General features: G+C 54.7%; 1 protein-coding gene across 13 annotated transcripts in view; it reads right to left on the bottom strand.

The window, feature by feature from the left end:
- SLC19A1 (solute carrier family 19 member 1) overlaps positions 1-18559 on the bottom strand; it is a 57564-nt gene extending 39005 nt beyond the window's left edge. For 2 of the 13 annotated variants that reach the window (XM_066259167.1, XM_066259156.1), the window contains exons 1-5: positions 14643-14753; positions 7968-8229; positions 3994-4765; positions 3723-3915; positions 718-859 (exon numbers count right to left, since the gene is read on the bottom strand). In XM_066259167.1, the coding sequence (XP_066115264.1) occupies positions 718-859; positions 3723-3915; positions 3994-4765; positions 7968-8180 (1320 nt within the window). In that variant the 5' untranslated portion in view covers positions 8181-8229; positions 14643-14753. The other 11 variants (XM_066259168.1, XM_066259169.1, XM_066259162.1 and 8 more) reach the window with 10 other exon arrangements.
- Between the last annotated feature and the right edge of the window lie 568 nt (positions 18560-19127).

The following is a 19127-nucleotide window of genomic DNA, read 5'->3' as shown; positions in this document are numbered from 1 at the left end:
GGGGGGGGGTCAGGTGGTATGGTTATGAGAGGGCAGCCTGAGGGACCCCACGGGAAGCTTCTGCTTCTTAACCTTATAAGGTCAATATTCTGGTGGTAACACTGCCCAAGAGAACTGCAGGATGTGACCAGTGGGAAAACTGGTAATGAAGTATGTACATGGAACTCTGGATTACCTCTCACACTGCAAGTAAATGAACAGTTATCCAAAAATGAAAAGTATTTAAAAAAAACAAAAACAAGCATACTATATAAATCAGAAAAAGCTAAGAACTGTATGATTCCACACATAGGTGAGACACAAAATTGAGACTCACGGACATAGATAGGAGTGCAGTGGTTAGCAGGAGGAGGGGAAGGGAAGAGAGGGAGGGGGTGAGGGGAGGGGCATAAAGAGAAATAAATAAAAGGTGATGGAGGACGATTTGACTTTGGGTAATACAACATAATTGAATATCAAAATGGTGTGGAGATGTTTTCCCTAAATCTATGTACTCTAGTTGACCAATGTCACCCTGTTAAAATTGTCTTAAAAAAAACCAAGCATTCTCAGGCCAGCTGCAGGCCACTGGCCCCACAAGCTCTGCCAGATCTGAGCCTGAACCTCTGCCCAAATTAGTAGTCTGGACCCCATGGAGGGGATGGACAATGCTGCTGGTCGGGTGGGCACAGGGAGGTCCCCCCTCCTTGAAGAAGCAAACCCAACACAGGGGCTCACCTGTGAGCGGACTGGGAGGCCCAGGCCCCGCCTGTCGGAAACGATGAGAGTGATGATGGTCTTGAGAACAGTGGCGAGGAACGTGTTGACTCCAAAGACCAGGGCACAGAGCTCCTTAGAAAGAGAAGACGCAATCTGAAAACTTAATAGGAAAACGGGCCGAGATCAGCCTTGGCCGGGAGAGACAGGAAGTGACCACAAGTACAAAATGGCCATGTGATCTGATGACTGGCTGTGCCCACTAAGGCCACTGGAGACCAGCCCAGTGCCCCAGCCACCCATGGCATCCTCTCTCAATGACCCAGAAAATGAACGCAGAACAGTGCCCAATGCAACCTTGGGAAGACATTTAAAAGTCCCCTAGTAACCTTGGCACAGAGGGAATCATATTTACTACAGCACTCTCAAAAGATCATCCTCAGGAGAATAGGCAGAGCATCATGAGGAAAATTCTGGAATTAAAGTCTTTAATTGGGCCCTGGCCGGTTGGCTCAGTGGTAGAGCGTCGGCCTGGCGTGCAGAAGTCCCGGGTTCGATTCCCGGCCAGGGCACACAGGAGAAGCGCCCATCTGCTTCTCCACCCCTCCCCCTCTCCTTCCTCTCTGTCTCTCTCTTCCCCTCCCGCAGCCGAGGCTCCATTGGAGCAAAGATGGCCCGGGCGCTGGGGATGGCTCCTTGGCCTCTGCCCCGGGCGCTAGAGTAGCTCTGGTCGCAACAGAGCGATGCCCCAGAGGAGCAGAGCATCGCCCCCTGGTGGGCAGAGCGTCACCCCTGGTGGGCGTGCCGGGTGGATCCTGGTCGGGCGCATGCGGGAGGTCTGTCTGACTGTCTCTCCCCGTTTCCAGCTTCAGAAAAATACAAAAATATAAATAAATAAATAAGTAAATAAAAATTAAAAAAAAATAAAGTCTTTAATGATTTTAAAGTCATTAAATGATTCAATAAATTAGACAAAGAACAGTTAAATAAGAAGAGCAAGTGGAATTAACATGCTCAGGGCTCCCAGTCCTTCGCAAAAAAATTAATGTTTGTGCATATTTCCAATTAAAATCCCTGAAGCGCCTTTAAAAGTAATGACTAGACAAGAAATCGTCTCAAGTTGTGGAGACCAAACAAAAATATCCAAGAAGCCTTTAAAGAGAATGACCAGGGCCAAGGGCCTTCTGCTGTACTGGGATCCAGGGGGCAGGAAATACAGGAGATGACAGAATGAGCGCTCACATGACGGACACGAACTGAGAAGAGACCTTGTCAATCTAGGTCTGAAAAGACAGATTAACTCCTGGGAAACCAGAGCTGAGTCAGGCCCCACGGGCACAGCAGAGGCCACCCCATACACACCATACCATCCACACGAGTATTACATGGCACACCATAAACTTCACAAGTAGAATTAAATGCAAAGCATAACATACATGATTAAAAGCTCCTGGCACATATGATAGTTGTAAGTGTACTACAGGTAAATAAGGAATAAAGAGATCCCAACAGAAAGAGTCCACAGATATAAAATGGCCACTAATACTAATACCAGGGAGGAACCAGCCCAGCTGCACTAAACAGGCAGGCTGGCCCTCAGGTCACAGGGGCAGTGTGCTTGCCTGGCAGGCATCTGCACTATCTACCAACACCCCCTTGCTAAAGCGCATGCCTGTTGACCTGGCCAGTCCCTTTCTAGGAACATCAGGGGCCATTATCAGAATTTGGAAAAAAAACGCAGGTTGAGAGACTATTAATCTCAGTGTTATCTGTCATAGCAAGATATTGAAGACAGCATCCCCATCAGTTGGGGATTAGCCAGGTGGCATGTCACTTGTCACCAAGAGGACCAATTACACCTGCATTTTGGACAGCTAATTGAGATGGTATTTTCTGCCAAGAGTGTGGTCAGGGTATCTGGCAACACTTGGCCCTCAGGAGCAGGACAGGAAGGACCCCGGGTTTGGTCAGGCTCTCAGACCCCAGGGCAGGTACAGGCTGAAAGTGGAGAGGGAAGTGTTGGTACTGGGATCTTCTGTGAGATGGCACAGGGAGGTAAGGTCACCATGCCATGAACAGGGGACTGCAGTGGGTCAGGAAACTGAGGATACAGTCTGAGCTCAAGAAGAGGTGGGGACAGATGTTCCTACATGGGTGTAACTGGCAGGAGGATAGCACTGGAGGTGCCTCACGCTGGGGGTTGGGGATGCTATGGTAAACAGACACACCCACTGGGTGCGGGAGGTACAGGGAGGCGGGCTCCCGTGTGCCTGTGTGGTGTGAGCACGGGGAACATAAGCATGCAGCTTTGTGAGAGGTCAGTTCAAAGGAGCACAGAGGGTCTTAGGAACAAGCAGGATGTGGGCAGGGGGAGGTTCTGGAAAGCACAGGCAAGCTGGTGAGCAGCTATCAGGATGTCTCTGGGCAGGCGCAGGAGGGTGCCCAGAGGTGTGAGGAACATGAGGGCATCAGTAGAGGCCTGGACAGAAGGTAAACTGGGATACCTGGTTGCTCCTTGGCCAGAGGCTGCTAGTCCCCACATTGGGAGCAGAGGTAAGAAAGGCCATGGGGTTACCCAGGACAGGACTGCAGCAGCACTTGGGGCCTAGAAAACAGGGCAGGAAGGCTGGGGGAGGAAAAACTTCGCAAGGACCCATCCCTGTAGACACCAAATGGCCTTGCTGGGAGAAGCAGAGAATACATCACACAGAAGGACTCCTTGCTGAGCCTCAGGGTCATGGCAAGCAGCTGGGACGGACATGCTATAGACAAGGGAACAATTGGGCCCCTAGCTGAAGGTGTCCAGGGTTCACTGATCCTCCCACCACCAAACTTGCTTCACACTGCTTGGCACACACCACTTTTAATTGCCACAGGACATTCTGGAAGGCATGCCTCTTAATACATGCATACAGCTTATCAGTCCCCCACCGTGAAGGAGGATGGTGCATGGCCACTTGCAGCCTGCTGTCCACCAGGCCCTGGGCCCAATGGCCTCTCATCCACCCCCACACAGTCCAACTCACGTGGCAATGGGCACCAGGAACTGGTAGAGGCCGCGGAACAGCACAAAGGCCACATAGCATAGCTTGATGCTATTCGTGCTGTGCATGAGGAAGACCAGCCCGGCCTGCACTGCTGTCATGCCTCCGATGACCAGCTTTGCCCACAGGGCCCAGCGGATCTTCACAAAGCCCGCAGCAAAGGAGGTGATGGCACCTGTAGAAACAGGACAGTTACTGTCATCCCCATGGGGTAGACAAAGCAGGTGGGGCAGGCGGGGCCGGCTGGGCATACCAAGCAGAGTGGAGGCGGCGTCCACCCCACCGTTGTAGACTTTGGTTGTGTCTGTAGTGGGTTCAACCACATTCCACAGGATGTGCACATAGTAGACAATCAGGTAGTAGCCGGCTGAGTTAAAGATCCACCAGAGGGACCAGAGGCGCAGCTGTGGCAGCCGCAGGCTGTCCCCCAGCTCCCGGAACATGCGCACAAGGATACAGTCCCACCAGGCTGCCAGCAGCGTCCGACTGAGCTTCCTGCCTGCGGGCTGGACAGGGCCCGGGTGCATCTGGTCCAACTCGGAAGGTGAGGCTCGACTGCACGCAGGCTCACTGCGGTTGAAAAAGAGGCTACGCTTGGGACGCTTCAGGAAGACCGTGAGGACCAGGCTGAAGGTGAGGAAGGCCAGCGAGATGTAGTTGAGCATGGTGAAGGAGACCTTGCCCAGGGTGACGAGCAGCTGGCCCAGCACGGAGCTGGTGAAGACGCCCAGCAGCACGGCGGCCCTTGAGTAGCTGGCCATGCGCTGGTAACGTGAGGGGTGCACGAGCGAGAAGATGTAGGAGGAGTAGGCGATGCGGGCGGCCATGGTGAGGCTGTAGAAGAACTCCATGAACTGCATGTGCAGCACAGAATGGCCAAACAGCAGCAGCAGCCACACAGAAATGTAGCTCAGGCCCTGCAGGAACAGCACTGGCTTGTAGCGCAGGTAGTCTGTCAGCAGGAAGATGGGCACCAGCACTGCCAGGTAGGAGTAGGACAGCATAGGCGTGATCTCGTTGGTGACCTGCAGGATGGCAGGTTCATAACCCTGTGCAGCTTGGCACCACAGCCGCTGATGGCTCCCTTTGGGAGCTCCCCACCAGAACCGCGCCATGAGTGTGACCATCTGCTAACACCAGCACAGGTGGCCCTTGGCCCCAAGTGGCCAGCAGGCTCCAAGGCCTCATTTCACAGATGGAAGCCAAGGGCCACAGTAGAGCCCCGGTCAGCATGTGGGGCCCACTGGGAGGCTGGTTGGAACCACACGCTCCAGCTGGTTTACCCACAGTTTCTACAGCCCTGGCATCTGCTCACCCAGATGTGCTGCAGATGAGCCAGCTGGAGCAGCTCATCCAAGTCTGCTCAGGACTCCAGACTGGACACACACACTGACAAGCCTCCAGGGTCTCAGAGGAAGGCTACTGGAAGACTCCAACCAAAGTTCCCTAACCAACAGCCTCCTGAACCCACATGCCCATAGGAATCCAAGGCTGACCCCAAAAGGTGTGGTCCCCAAAACAAGTGCTGAAGGCCTCCCAGGACATTCCTAGACATTCTTGGTGTCAGTCCCCTGAGGGAAGCTGAATAACCTGTGCTTGGTCATCGACAGCCACTGCCCAGCTACAGGGATCTGGACCATGTTTATGGAAATTCTGGGAACATCAACCAGTCCCTAGCCCTTCACTGATGAGACCTATTGGCAGATGACTTGCTGGTCTTTCCCATCTCCACCCTACTCTCTGCCTCTCCTGCAGAGAAGTGTCCAACAAAGGGCCATGAGCCTGGGAGCCCACAAAATCCATGTGGCAGTGTCTGTCAAGAGCCCTGACACCGGCAAGAAGTCAGCCTCCTGCTGGCCTGAGCCCAGCGTCTCCTGGGTGCATTCCCAATACCTTAGTGTTTGGGCGTCCTAGGATAGGTAAGAGCTTAGGAGCTGTGCTGGGATCGGAATCCAGAGGGCTTATAGTGGCTTCTCTGAAGAGGGGAGGCTCAGCCAGGGCCCCAAGGCAGCCAGGACAAGCTGGGGGTGGGGGCCAGGACTGTGGGGCTGGCAAGAGGAACAGGGCACCAGGATAGTGGGTTCTGAGGACCACTGGGATGATGGGGGCAGAACCAGGCCACAGGTGACCTAAAATCCAAGAGGAAGAGGCGTCAAGAGCTGAAATCCATCAGCACTTGAACAGGAGCTGAGTCCTCCTGACTGGAGGGCAGGGACAGGGCAGAAAGGGAATGGAGGGGAGGGCACTGAGGATCCTGCCAGTGACAGGAGTGTTGGCCACCAGCCAGAACTGTCTTGTAAATGTTTTTGGCAGGGCTCCCCTCGGGGGCAGGGTTGCAGGACTTGACCCAGGCAACTTAGGTGCAGAGGAACTGAAGGCCTCGGACTGTCCCGAAGGCAGCATGTCAGGGAATGGAGAGTATGTAAGGTAATGCTCATGGCGTAGCAGGAGGGAAAATCTGGCTGCACAAAAACTGGAAGCTCTAACATAAACAGACACTGTAAGCATGGGAAGGACACCAGCCAGCAGGGAAAAACATGTGACCCACAGGAAAAAGTTGGGGATCCCCAAGGCAGAAGGCAGACAGCCCTCAGGAAATGGAGAAAGGCATGGCACAGGGACAGCTAGGAAACACGCCATGGCAGAAATCGAGGAAATACAAATCCAGCGGTTATCAGATGGGCAGGAGGTCAACAGGGGCAAGAGGGAAACTGGAAGCTGTGGCCACAGGCAGAGGGAGCAGGTGTTGGTGTCCAGGACACTGGCTGCAGCCTCTCCCTCGGGAGTGACAAACTGAAAGGGCCTGGGTAACACTGTGGTTTAATTCCCTAGGTTGTGACTTAGGTAAGACAGTCTATAACCCAAGTGGGTGACTCTCCCAAGCAGGCCCAGCAAACTCGGACCACATTCATTTCCCAGACAAGCCTATCATCCCTGTGATGACACCAAGTTCGGTGAAATGGTTTAATTTCTGGAATCCACCCCATAATCAGTTCATGTGCAACCTGAGAGGGCAGGTGAATGGGACTCACAAACTTTTTTGCTATAGATATTTTTCTTGTCATTTTAACAGAGCTTCACATACATGACTCCTGTAATTACCATGGCTGATGATACCGGCCCCCCTTAAGATCAGATCAGTGTTCTAAGGAAGGAGAGCCCTCTAGCTGACCAGCAAGCAAGGGATGTGAAGGACTGGTTACTCAAAGGAGTCTTGGAGGGTCTGGGGGGCACAGGAGACAATCCTGCAGGCCTCAGACTCAGCCCCCCTACCCAGCCTCACCTGGGAAGTGACCTGCTCCAGCAGCCAGCACTGACCATAGGATCAGACACAATGGCAGACACACAGGGCCTGGAGCTCATGTAGGCCAGTATGTGGCCATTTCCATCTTTTCAAGATGGCTTGGTTGAAGGGGACAGGCCTCATTAAGACAGCCATCACATTTGACTAAGAGGGTCTGCAAGGGGTAGGGGCTGAGCTCCAGGCCAGGGCCTTCCCCCAAAAAATCAAGGGCACAGTGGGACCCAGAAGGGTCCAGCGACAGGAATGTAGGGTGGAGAGGCCTGAGGCCACACTGGAAGGGCAGAGGAGGCTGGGGGGTGAGCAGCCCAGCACCAGCTCTGGGGCAGCCGGGGATCTCCAGGTAGACGAGCAGGGTGGTGACCAGAGCTCAGACGGGGCCCTGATGGTGTGCTTCATCAACCAACACCCTCTAAGTTTTTTTGTTTTATTTTATGGAGAAGGAAATAGCAAAAGTTGGAGAGGAAAGCCACTAGGGCAGAGCATGTCCTGCCTCTTCCTCCTACCCGAGACTCACCTGTGCTGAGTTCACTAGTAAGGTTTCAACAAGATCCTTGGTCCTCCACATTGAGCAAAGGAAAATTCCTTGAGTAATCCCTTTAGGCAAATAGCTGCCAGTCTCTGCTGGAAGCAGGTGCCAGCAGGGGAGCACACTCTCACTCCAGCACCCCTCCCACAGAGGCACTCCTCCCTCAGAGACCCACGGCAGGCTTAGACCCCCTCTGTGGCCACTGTCAATCTTAAACAGGCCTAGTTAATAAGTGAATCAGGCCCCTCAGAGCCCCCTCAAGGATTGGGGACAGGACCCAGGACACCACATGGCTGCTTAACCTCAACAGCCCTAGTTGTGTCCCCATCCACGGGATGTCCCTGTCTGCTATTCCCCTTGTCCACAGGCCCGTTCTGCCCACACCAAGCCCACATGCCTGTTTCTGTGTGAAGTTCTTGTCAGGACCCAGGAGGTAAGGGGTGATGAAGCTCTCCCCAGGCCGCATCTGGGCCATGAAGCCGTAGAAGCAGAGGGAGAACACCAGGCACTGCCAAGACTGGAGTTCACAACCCAGTCCAGGCTCCCGTCCAGGCTCCGGCTGGGGCTTCGTGAGTACCGGCTTCTCCACTGCTCGGCCGGAGGGTGCCATGCTGCCCAGGCCCCACACGGTCTCAGAGGGACTGAAGGTGGTGCTGCCCCTGGAGGGAAGAGCAGAGTGGGAGCAGCTCAGCAGCTCACAAACACTTCCTGTCCTCTCCAGAACTCATTTCCCCACTTTCTCACTCAGTCAGGATCCCACATCCACATGAAGTTGGGGAGAGGAGCTCATCAGCCCCAGCCCTATGCTCTCAACCTGGAGCTTGTAGCAGTCCGGATGTCATGTCTACCCAGACTGGGCTATCCCCACCTCTAGGGAGCCTCCAGGGCTTCCCGGTCTCATTTGGTAACCAACAGCCTTGTGGGGATCCTGAAATGTTAACTAACACTAAATGCAATTTAAAACCCAGTTTCCCAAACATACCATGATTTTCAAGCGTTCATACAAGTGGCTGCGGTTGCTGGGCTGAGCATATGTCCCTCCCCAGGAGAGATCTTAGGGACAGCCTGCTCTCGCTGTCCCATTAGCCTCTGGGGAGACTCCATGCAAAAGACTGGGGGATGGGCAGATGGGGTTTGTTGGTAGAGCTCAGAGCAGACAGGGAGGCAAACAAAGAAGCATTAGCCAGAGAGGGGTGTGACTGGGTGAAGGAAGGAGCCTCAAGGGACAGACAGAGCTCTAGACCACCATGAGCTGAGGAAGGGTGGCCTCACCCAGGGGCTTTGGATGGCACCTCTTTTTGGTACAGGGGTGATGGCACTGTTCCTATGCCCACCAATCACCCTTTCTAACAGAGAGGAGCAGATAATCATGTTTAGTTATCCAAATACAGAGTTATCTGCTGTTTATTCTTACTACTACTTCTCTATATGCTACATGATATTGGTTTTCTATTAAGGCACTGATACAAAGTTCACTTTTTTTTTTTTCATAAGTGAGAAGCTGGGAGGCAGAGCGACAGACTCCTACACATACACCGACCCAACCGACCAGATCCACCAGGGAAGCCCCCTACTGGGCGATGCACTTCCCATCTGGGGCCACTGCTCCATTGTTCAGCAAACAAGCTATTTTAGCACCTGAGGCTAGGACATAGAGCCATCCTCAGCACCTGGGGCCAACTTGCTCCAACAAGCCATGGCTGCAGGAGAGGATGAGAGAGAGAGAAAGAGAGAGAGAAGGGAGAGGGAGAGGGGTGGAGAAGCAGATAGGTGCTTCTCCTGTGTGCCCTGACTGGGAATCAAACCTGGGACTTCCACATGCCGGGCCAAAGCTCTACCACTGAGCCAACAGGCCAGGGCCCAAAGTTCCCCTTTATGAAAGAGAGTAATAAAATGAGCTGCCGTGAAGACTGTGCCAGGTGGAGAAGGGCTCCCATGCTAAGCAGATGCTGTGAGAATAAGGAAGGGTTTACCCACTCGTGGCTAAGGATCCCACATCCACAGAGTTGGGGATGCACTGGGTGTGGGGGTGGGTGGCTGGGCTGAGAGAGGTTGAGACAGTTCTGTGCTCCTTACTACACGACCTATTCTGCAAGGGTGACCATAGAGGGCCTGGATTGGGGGAGAAATCCCCTCCAATCCCCAAACAGTGGACACAAAAAGTTCCCAAGATGTGGAACCCGCTGCTCTGGAAGAACTACCAGGTTCTGGGCACTCAGTCCCCTGCACTTGGCCAGCATGCTGCTCAGAGACCATCCAAGCAGAAAATGTTCCCACACTCCTCCCAGGATAAGGCCTACGAAAGCCAGGTGACAGCAGAGACCCCCAGAAGCTACTGAGGGCACAGACAGACCTCGTACTTGACCTCTGATCACTCTGTGCAGGCCTAGGGCCTCAGCAAAGGAAACCGGTCTGATGGGTGAGTATCTTTCACCTTCTAAGCCTGTGTTTATTTCTGTGACTCAGGAAAAATGAGGTGGGAGGGGCTGTAGTGAAACCCCTGAAAAAGCCTGGCCTGGTGGGTTTGTTTATGGGGCAACAAGGAAGGGTGCGGGGAGGGCAAGGGGCAGCTTCAGAATTCCAGAGGATTTCAAAGGGAGACGTCAATGAGGGCAACTGTGGCCTGTAAGTTACAGGGTCCTGGAAGGGCCCCCATTATTTCAAGGGGCCAAATTAAACAATCAGCCAGGCAGGAAACCTCAAACTTGGTCTCCTACCCTGGTACCCAGGAAAGAGTACATAGGCCTATAAGCCCAAGGCTGCTTTTCCAATGCCTCTGGAGCTGCCAAACAGCTAGAAGGCCCCTCAATGGAGGGGGCAGCCCCAGGCCACGGGATGTACCACAGGCAGAGCCACTTACCTTGGTGTGCACACACCACCAGGGACCCCATTTCAGCTCCAGGACACCCTTCAGTTCACTTTCCCATACCTAGTACAATGCTCCCTGGACACAAGAGCAACCACACAGTCACCCACCTGAGCAGCTGGCATGGGGAGAAACCCAGGGTCCCCGGGAGTGGGGCCCCCACCTTTCTTATTCCTCAGGAACTCCATACTTGGCCCTCCTGACATTCCCAGAAGCAATGGAAACTTTCCTTACCTGGTGTTCCAGAACCCTGGGGCAACAGCACAGATCTCAGATAGACACCAGTGTCAAACAAGCACACATGTGGTTTCATTTTTTACATCCTGCCAGCCTACAGCTTTTGAAACCTCCAGGCAGCGCTTCTTACACACTAAGAGCTCATCAGAAAAGAGCTCTGGGCCCTACCCCACATGGCCATCTGAAAGTCTAGGTCTGGGCCTGGCCCAGGACTCTGCACCTTAACGTGTCTCACAGGCACACCCCTGGGTGACTGAGTGAGCAAGCCCAGGAGACATGGCCTTAGGACTCCTGGCTGGTCTGGACCAGATCACTCCCTATATTCAGGCTTCAGGGCAACCCCACACCCGACCACCCAGTCCTCCAGGGTCACAACCCAGGTGAACCAGTCATACTCCCCAGAAGGCTGGACATGCAAGGAACTGCCCCAGTTGATGGGCAGGGAGCCCCAACATGGGTAGAGCACACAGAGTTAGAGGAGCATCTGCATACACCCAGGGTCCAGGGCAGGAGGGATGGAGCTCACATGGGCCTCTCCTGGTAGCACCCAAAGCTGCCTCCTCAGTCCTACAAATTCTGCCCCTTCCCTCTCAGCCCACCCTCAGGCTGACCCATTAAGCAGGTCATCCCTTCAGCTTCACCCCTGTAATCTGGGGACACCACCCAGTGCAGGGCTCAATCTGCTGGTCCACATAACCAGCACAGTTCCTCCCTTCCTCTTGAGTTACATAACAGGAGCCTGTGGAGACAAGACCAACTACAGGGATGCCCTGAGGACTCCAGGCCTGGGTCAGTTAGTGATTACATTTCTCTGAACTAAAGGACCACCCTGGGAGGCTAGAGTCCCCTACCTCTGGAATGTCCCTCTCTCCTGTGCACCACACTGTTGTATACACACTCAAAAACTTGTGAAGGCCCTGGCCGGTTGGCTCAGTGGTAGAGCGTCGGCCTGGCGTGCAGGAGTCCAGAGTTCGATTTCCGGCCAGGGCACACAGGAGAAGCACCCATCTACTTCTCCACCCCTCCCCCTTTCCTTCCTCTCAGTCTCTCTCTTCCCCTCCTGCAGCCAAGGCTCCATTGGAGCAAAGTTGCCCCGGGTGCTGAGGATGGCCTCTGCCTCAGGCGCTAGAATGGCTCCGGTTACAACAGAGCTACGCCCCAGATGGGCAGAGCATCACCCCCTGGTGGGCTTGCCGGGTGGATCCCGGTCGGGCGCATGCGGGAGTCTGTCTGACTGCCTCCCCGTTTCCAACTTCAGAAAAATAAAAAATAAAAAAAAACCTTGTGAAAAAGGTGAGGGCTGGATGACAGGGTGACTGCAAAGTGAACTGGACAGAACGGGTCAAGAGGAGGAGTTTAGCCCCATCCCAGGAACACTGGCTGCCACACAGAAGCAAGGGCCAAAAATCCAGGGTCTTATTTGAAATTCATTTTAACACCAGTCAATATGGAAAAAATGTGGAGCAGCACAGGGCCAAAGCATGTTTACAAAGCAGAGTCTCAGTCCAGGGCACCGCAGGTGGCGTGGCTGGAACTCAGTAACTCCAGGGGGAACAGCTAGCTGTGTGGGGGCTGAGATTCAAAAAAGAGCAGAATCAGAAGACAGGGCCGTCAGCCACCAAGGCTGGGCCCTGCTGTCCAGGGCGGGGTTCACCTGCCTTAAGTCTTAATTCTGTCAGCTCACGTGAGCGTAATTACCAACACTGGCTGGCAGGCAGTCACCATTCCAAGACAAAACTCAAAGTCCCCAGCGTGGAAAGCACAGACTGCTTTTCTATACACAGGCCCCCACCCAGCCTTAGGCTCCAGGAAGGTGAGGGGGAAGGACACAGCACAGAAGCAGCACAGAAGGCCAGTGAAGTGCCCAAGCTCAGGACCACTGGGCAGCAGCCCAGGCCTGGACCCCAAGTTCCCTGAACCCAGCCTAGCCCCCCATGCAAGTTCAGGCCTCTTCAGGGCCAGCCGGAGGATCAGGGGGTGGTCTCCCCCAGGACCTGTAGCCTGCCATTAGGAGAAGGCTTTTACACTTCTCCATTATTCCCTTCTGCACCTGCCCTGGGGAAGAGTGTGGAGCACCAGTGGCTCCCCCTGGCTCTGTCCTCCCAGAGAAGGTTGGAGACCCAAGATCAAACCAAATGCAAACACCAATTCTCTTGTTTTGTGTTTTAAATTAGCTACTATTCTCCCAGGTTACCCAGGGAGGTTCCTTACATTTTAAAAACACCTGCTGGTAAGAAAGAAAAAAATCTTTGCATACCCATCTCCACAAGATCACATGACAGGATTCTGTGTTGCAAGGAGTAAAACTAAACCCACTTGCCACCAAGTCTATAGACACCCAACTCACAAGTTTAAACACACTGGAGGTGTTAGTCATCTTTGCCCAGGACAGATGACTTAGCATTTGGGGTTATTAAATCCACCAAGCCACCCTCCAAAAGAGAGCAATTAACAGTGACAACACAAGAAGACAAAAAGGCGGAGGGATGCAGTCCAAAAGAGGCAGTAGGGTGACACACCATTTGGCCTTCCAGACCTGCAGGAGGCAATTCTGCTGGGCCAGAGGATCCTGGTTCTGCAGATTCAATGTGCGCTCCAAACTCCCTTTTCTTTCTTTTCCTTCTAAATTTTATTTTGAAAATTAAATTTAATGGGGTGACACCAATCAATAGAGTATATGGTTTCAGGTAAACATTTCCATAACATTTGAACTGTTATGTTGTGACCCATCACACCTACCCAATCTCCCTTAGGAGCAGGGAGCATCCAGCATGCAGCTGCAAGGACTTTATTCCTCCCCTGCACTTTGGGCAGTCTCTAAAATAACTTAGTCTATCAGGCCTCCCCAAACTACGGCCTGCGGGTCACATGCGGCCCCCTGAGGCCATTTATCCATACCCCCCACCCCGCCGCCGCACTTTCGGAAGGGGCACCTCTTTCATTCATTGGTGGTCAGTGAGAGGAACACTGTATGTGGCGGCCCTCCAACGGTCTGAGGGACAGTGAACTGGCCCCCTGTGTAAAAAATTTGGGGACTCCTGGTAGATGCATTCTGAATTTCTGAGCCGGCTTCAATTCTAACCGGAATTTGAGACGAGATCAGCAGGCTGGGGCTGGGCACCCTAAGATATGACCACACTGAGAGCCTGGATTCTCCAGGACAAGCGTTTCAGACGGGGAAGTAGCCAGGACCCTCGGGAACAGTTCTCTACTACAGCGGCTGGAAAGGCCCACTCAGGAAAGGGCTTGACGACACACTATCCAGGTTCTGAGATAACCTCCAGCGTGCTCGGTGGCAAACGCATGAAGAGCTGCTCCGCACAAACAGAGCTCTAGAGAAGGTGAACAAAAGGCCAGGACTGATCTGCGGCGCGTCAGGGGCTTCGGGGACGCAGGAGGAAGGGGACGGGGCGGGACTCACAGCACTAACTAGCAGGCCCAGCAGGGAGGTGACAGGAGGTGAGGCCGCCGCGTCGCAGAGGTTCAGACCGTGCGCGCTACGATCACATGCAGAAATGCTGCGGTGGCAGCAGGCGGCGAGCGCGCTAACACGGGGCCCCTACGTGCGCAGTGGAGGAAATGGGGGCAGCACGTGGAGCCCACGGCCACAGCTGTTAGAAACGGTTCTGTCACCGTGAGCCCAGGGCGATCTGCACGCAAGCCCCGGCCCATTCCCCCGGCATTCACTTCTGAGACTCCAGCCCGCGCCCCTGGCCACACTTACTTCAGAGCTCCCCCCTCCCAGGTACTCACAGCCCCCGCGTCCCCGGCCTGCATCCTTCTGCATTCACACCTGAGAACTAGAACCCTTGGTGCATGCTGTTACTCCGCGCCCCAGGCCCGCATCCCTCTGCATTCACCGTTAAGTCCCAGACCTCGCGCACTCTGCATTCACCCCTAAGACCGCGAACGCGAGCCCTCTTTGTCTAGGGCTCGTGTCTCTACATCCTGGTTCCGCAAGCCGATTACCCGGGCAGTGAGCGGCGAGGTCCTGGGCGTCCGAGCCATGCACAAGCTGCGAGCCAACCACAGCGCCCAAAATACCCCGCGGCCGCGGGCGCTGTCGGGAAATAGTTGGGGCCCTTGCAGCTGACCACGCCCCTCCCTCCCCTCCCCCTCCCCCTCCCCCTCCCCTCCGCTACAGCTGCCCCAGTTAGCACTCCTGCAGGCACAGCAGTCACCCTGCCGGGGGCTGTTCGCGTCTTGGGTCTCAGTTCCATCCGGCCCGCCCCCTTCACCTCCCTGGGTCACGCGGTTCCTTCGTGAAGCAGGCCTGGGCGCCGAATAGGGAGCACCGCCCACCCCCGTGCGTCCTTGGGACCCCGGCTGCAGCCCCCACTGGACCACCCTCCCAGGAGGCCCCTCCCCAACCCCTCGAGCCCCCTACTGGAACACCCAGTTCCCCCGCCACAGCCTCCAATAGCCCACCCCTCCCCTAGGCGCCTCCCGGAGTCCGGTGGGCACCTCCCCCCTCACCCCACTGAACTACCTCCACCTCGCTGCCCCCCCCCCCAACTGCAACTCCAACTGAACCGCCCCTCCCAGAGTCCCCTCCGGAGCCTCCTCGAGCCTACCCTCCCAGCGCCCAGGTCACAGCTCTTGGAAGTCCTAGAGCCCTCTCCGACCGATCTGGAGGGAGACCGCCCCCGCCCCCACCCCAGCTCTGACCGCCCCTTGGATGAGAGCCGGCCCCCTGACCCCTACTGCGGCCCTGCCCCTCCCCCCCACCTGCCATCCTGAGCAAGAAGTTCATGTGCTTGTTCTTTTAGGCTCATTTTAAAACGTTCCATTCCTGGCTTACCCCCAAGCTCAAGCCAAAGACTGGTTGCTGGGCCAGGCAGGACAAGACTGTCACCCCCATGCAGCAGCAGCCTGTGCGGTTCATCGTGACCCACATTTAGTCTGGTGGCTGCCTCAGGATTCCAACAAGGCACAGACATCTGCTCTTGGGGTCACAAACCACAAGCACCCCCAGCCCACATGTGCCCAGTGCCTGGGTCCAGCTGGTGCTTCTGGGCATTCCCCCACTGTCCCCTCAGGACTGAGCATGAACCAGTCAGGCTCTGTGCAGAGCATCAGGAAGCTGAGGGAGTAGAGGGTAGGGGCTGAGGGTGGGGTACCCAAATGTGGCCCAGGGCTACACATCCCCTCTCCCAGCAAAGAAAGTTCATTGAGAGAAGCAGTTGCATGACCCAAACTGCACTACTCAGCAGGTAGTGGGGCATTGCAGGACAAGTGCAGGGAGGAAGACATCGGGAGAACGGGAGGGCCCACTGGCCTCCAGCTATTCTAGAGAGGCCCTAGAGGCCAAAACTGCAAAGCTATGCACAGCACACAGGAAGTGGTCATTATAGACACGCTACCCTGGCCAATCTGCAAAGGACCCAGGTCTCACACCCTGGGAGAGATAAAAACAGATGTGGGGAGGGGTAAAAAGACGAAGGGGGCTGCATAACCCAAGTGACCTCTCTGTGGAATTCCCCCACCCTCCAGAAGGGAACTGCTGGTCCCACGTGAGGACACCCACAGACTCCCTGCTAATGCCCCTCCCTACTCCCCACAGCCAGCTCACCCCACTGGACTGGGCCTGTTCATGGTGCAGTGAGGCCGATAACACATTGGAGGCACTGGCCCCTGAGCCACTGGACAATGATCTCCACCCTCGAGGCTGCCTGCAGATTGGGGCATGATTGGGGAGGTTAGGGGTACCCAAGCTATGACCCTCAGGCTTGAGGAATCATGGGGCACCTTCAGAGTCCCTCACTACTGTCCCCTTTTCTCTGCTGGGTAGAATCAGGAGACTGGCCTCACAACTTCAGAAGTATCTATTAGGCCCACGTGCCACCCAAAACACAGGCACAAAAGGGGTTGGCCACCAGGCACTCATTGCCAGAGAGTCGTTTCTGCCCATGGTCCGGCTATGGCAGAGAACTGGGGTTTGGGTTGTCTTCTGTCCGGAGCTTGGTGGGAGCATTTGCTCAGCATACACACCAGAGCTCTGTGAGGACCAGTGGGTCTCCTAGTGTGTGAGTGCCTCTCCAAGGCCCCCAAGAATCCGGCCATGAGCCTTATGCATGAGTGGCCACCTGTTGCTCTAGTCTTGAACTGTCAGGAGGCCTTAAAGAGAGCTTCTAAGTGGTGCTCAGTGTGTTCTTGGGAGGTATGGAGAGCTGAAGAGGGAGCGCGTTCCCTGGCAGGACCCTCCTCCTGGTTCCTCTTGATTTGTGCTGACTCCTTTACATAGGCCTGCTCCATGGGTGTGTGGGAGCCCAACCACCCAAAGGCCCCACTCAGCAAACTGAAGGGATAAAGGAAAAGGATTTCTGTCCTTCCCTCTCCATGCCTGTGTATGAAGGGGTGCTGTCCAGGGACATGGAGACCAATTAGGGGATGGGCCAGACCAACAGTGCAGCTCCTCGGGGAGCAGGATGAGGCTGCTACTAGAAAGAGGGGAAGGATGCCACCTGTGGTGGCGCAGTGGATAAAGTGATGACCTGGAATGCTAAATTGCCGGTTTGACATCCTGGGCTTGCCCAGTCAAGACACATATGCAAAGCTGCTGCTACAAGTTGATGCTTCCCGCTCCTCCACCCCCCTTTCCCCCTCTCTCTCTCTCTCTCTCTCTCTCTCTCTCTCCCTCTCTCATCGATAAATAAAAAATAAATAAATAAAAAGAAAGAAGGGAGGTAGGGGAAAGCAAGACAACTGGTATAGGGGACGAGGGCAGCATGTAGCATGGGTCACTGACCCTCATGAGGCCTCGGTGAGAAGGACCCTGCCCATAGGAGCATAGTAATGGGCTGGATGGTCTGGCCTGGGGACGAGAAGGGTGATACCCGCACAAGCACAGGCATGCACAGTTGCCCAGAGAGCAGTCTTTCCATGACCCCCCACACCCAACAACAAGGGCCTGAAGATATATGGCTTCCTCCAGTCTCTCCGCTGGTGCATTCTCTCTGGCATGTGTGGAGCCAAATAAAATGCTGGCTGGACCACACCTTTCTACAACACCCTGGCTGACTGCAGCTGCTGTGCTAGGCAGGGCTTCTAGAAGTTTCCTGGTACAGGAGGCCCAGAGTTCCAACAGGAGCTGTATGTCTGAGGGGGCTTCAGGTGGAGAGGCTTTGATCATGGCTGCTCCCAGAAGAGCCAGCCAGGGCTGCAGTGTATGACTGGGCCTTGGTGACAGCAGCCCACAAGAGTCATTCTCCAAGGGAAGAGTGGTTGGTCTTGGATGGCTCCCAGGTGATGAAGAGCTTCCAGAATCCTTGGTGTGGTGCCTGCTGTCAGGAGCAGCCACAGGAGCCAGGGTGTTGGCTTCAGGAGGCTCTGCAGGGGTAGCTGGTAGAAAGTGTAATCACCAAACTCAGAGATGTACAGAAACTGATGTTCTGGGGTGAGTATCACTTTGGGGAATGGACCCTGTGTTTTAGTCTCTGTAGCTTTAAGTATTTATATGTTCTTAATCTATTTCTCAGACATGTGCAGGCTGGTTCTGCAGGGTGGGGGTAGCTGCTGCAAGGGTCACAGAGGGAGCAAGAGCTGATCCCTAGGTGCCACAGTATGGAGGGATCAGGAGGGTGCAGCAGTCCTGACCCCCAGCCTCCCCCACCTGTGGGATCCAGTTGCACCTGCTCACAGGGTACCAAGGTCTTTCTGCAGGCCCACAAGGACTCTGTTCCTTCCTGAAAGGGCTCAAATAGGCTCTGTAGTTGTACTGTGCAGCAGCACCCAGCCCACCCCTGGCCCACCCAACCTTGCTTCTCCCCACCCCAAAGAGGTGCCCACCACTCACCACCTCCTGGCAGGAGCAAACAAGGGGAGACATGTAAGCTAAGGCAGGCACTCAGAGCTATTGGGAGCAGGGTCCACTTGGAAGGCACAGCCCACTGAGCACACAGTTCTACAGCCCTCCCTCACCCTACTATGTTGTGGACTGCAGCCACCCCTGACCAGGACCTTGGTGTGCCAGAGTCACTCCCCTCTTGGCTTTGGGCCAGTGGACGTTAGCAGATAAGGGGGGGAGGGGTAAAATGTGCCTGGAGGTGTGACTTGCCTTGTCTACTCTAGCTTCTTACTCTTAAGGTGACCTGGCTGCTGCTGGTCCAAGGAGGACCAGAACCTGAGGAGAGCAGTAGGACCCCCTGCAGCCCAAAGCCCAGTGGGCAGGCTGATCCCAGGGCCACCTGCGGCTCTGTGGGTGGAAAAGAATGCTTTCTTTCTTCTGGCAGCTACTGAGTTTGGATTGTCTGTGATCCAGCATTGTAGCAAACACAGGTGGCTGTGATGTGGGGAAGGAGTCAGACCAACTAGTCAATAAAAGTTTCAAGAATTTAACTTATTGCATATAAACAGTTTCCCTGGATATAGCAACAATGCAGAACAAACTACTCTCTGCTGAATAGCCTGACATTTTAACAACAGGATAGCTATTTCTTTAATCATATAATCTAT

Source organism: Saccopteryx bilineata, chromosome 2 (assembly GCF_036850765.1).
Source record: "Saccopteryx bilineata isolate mSacBil1 chromosome 2, mSacBil1_pri_phased_curated, whole genome shotgun sequence".
Taxonomy (NCBI): domain Eukaryota; kingdom Metazoa; phylum Chordata; class Mammalia; order Chiroptera; family Emballonuridae; genus Saccopteryx; species Saccopteryx bilineata.
Note: the sequence above shows the minus strand (reverse complement) of the source record. Positions and strands in the feature narration are given on the sequence as shown.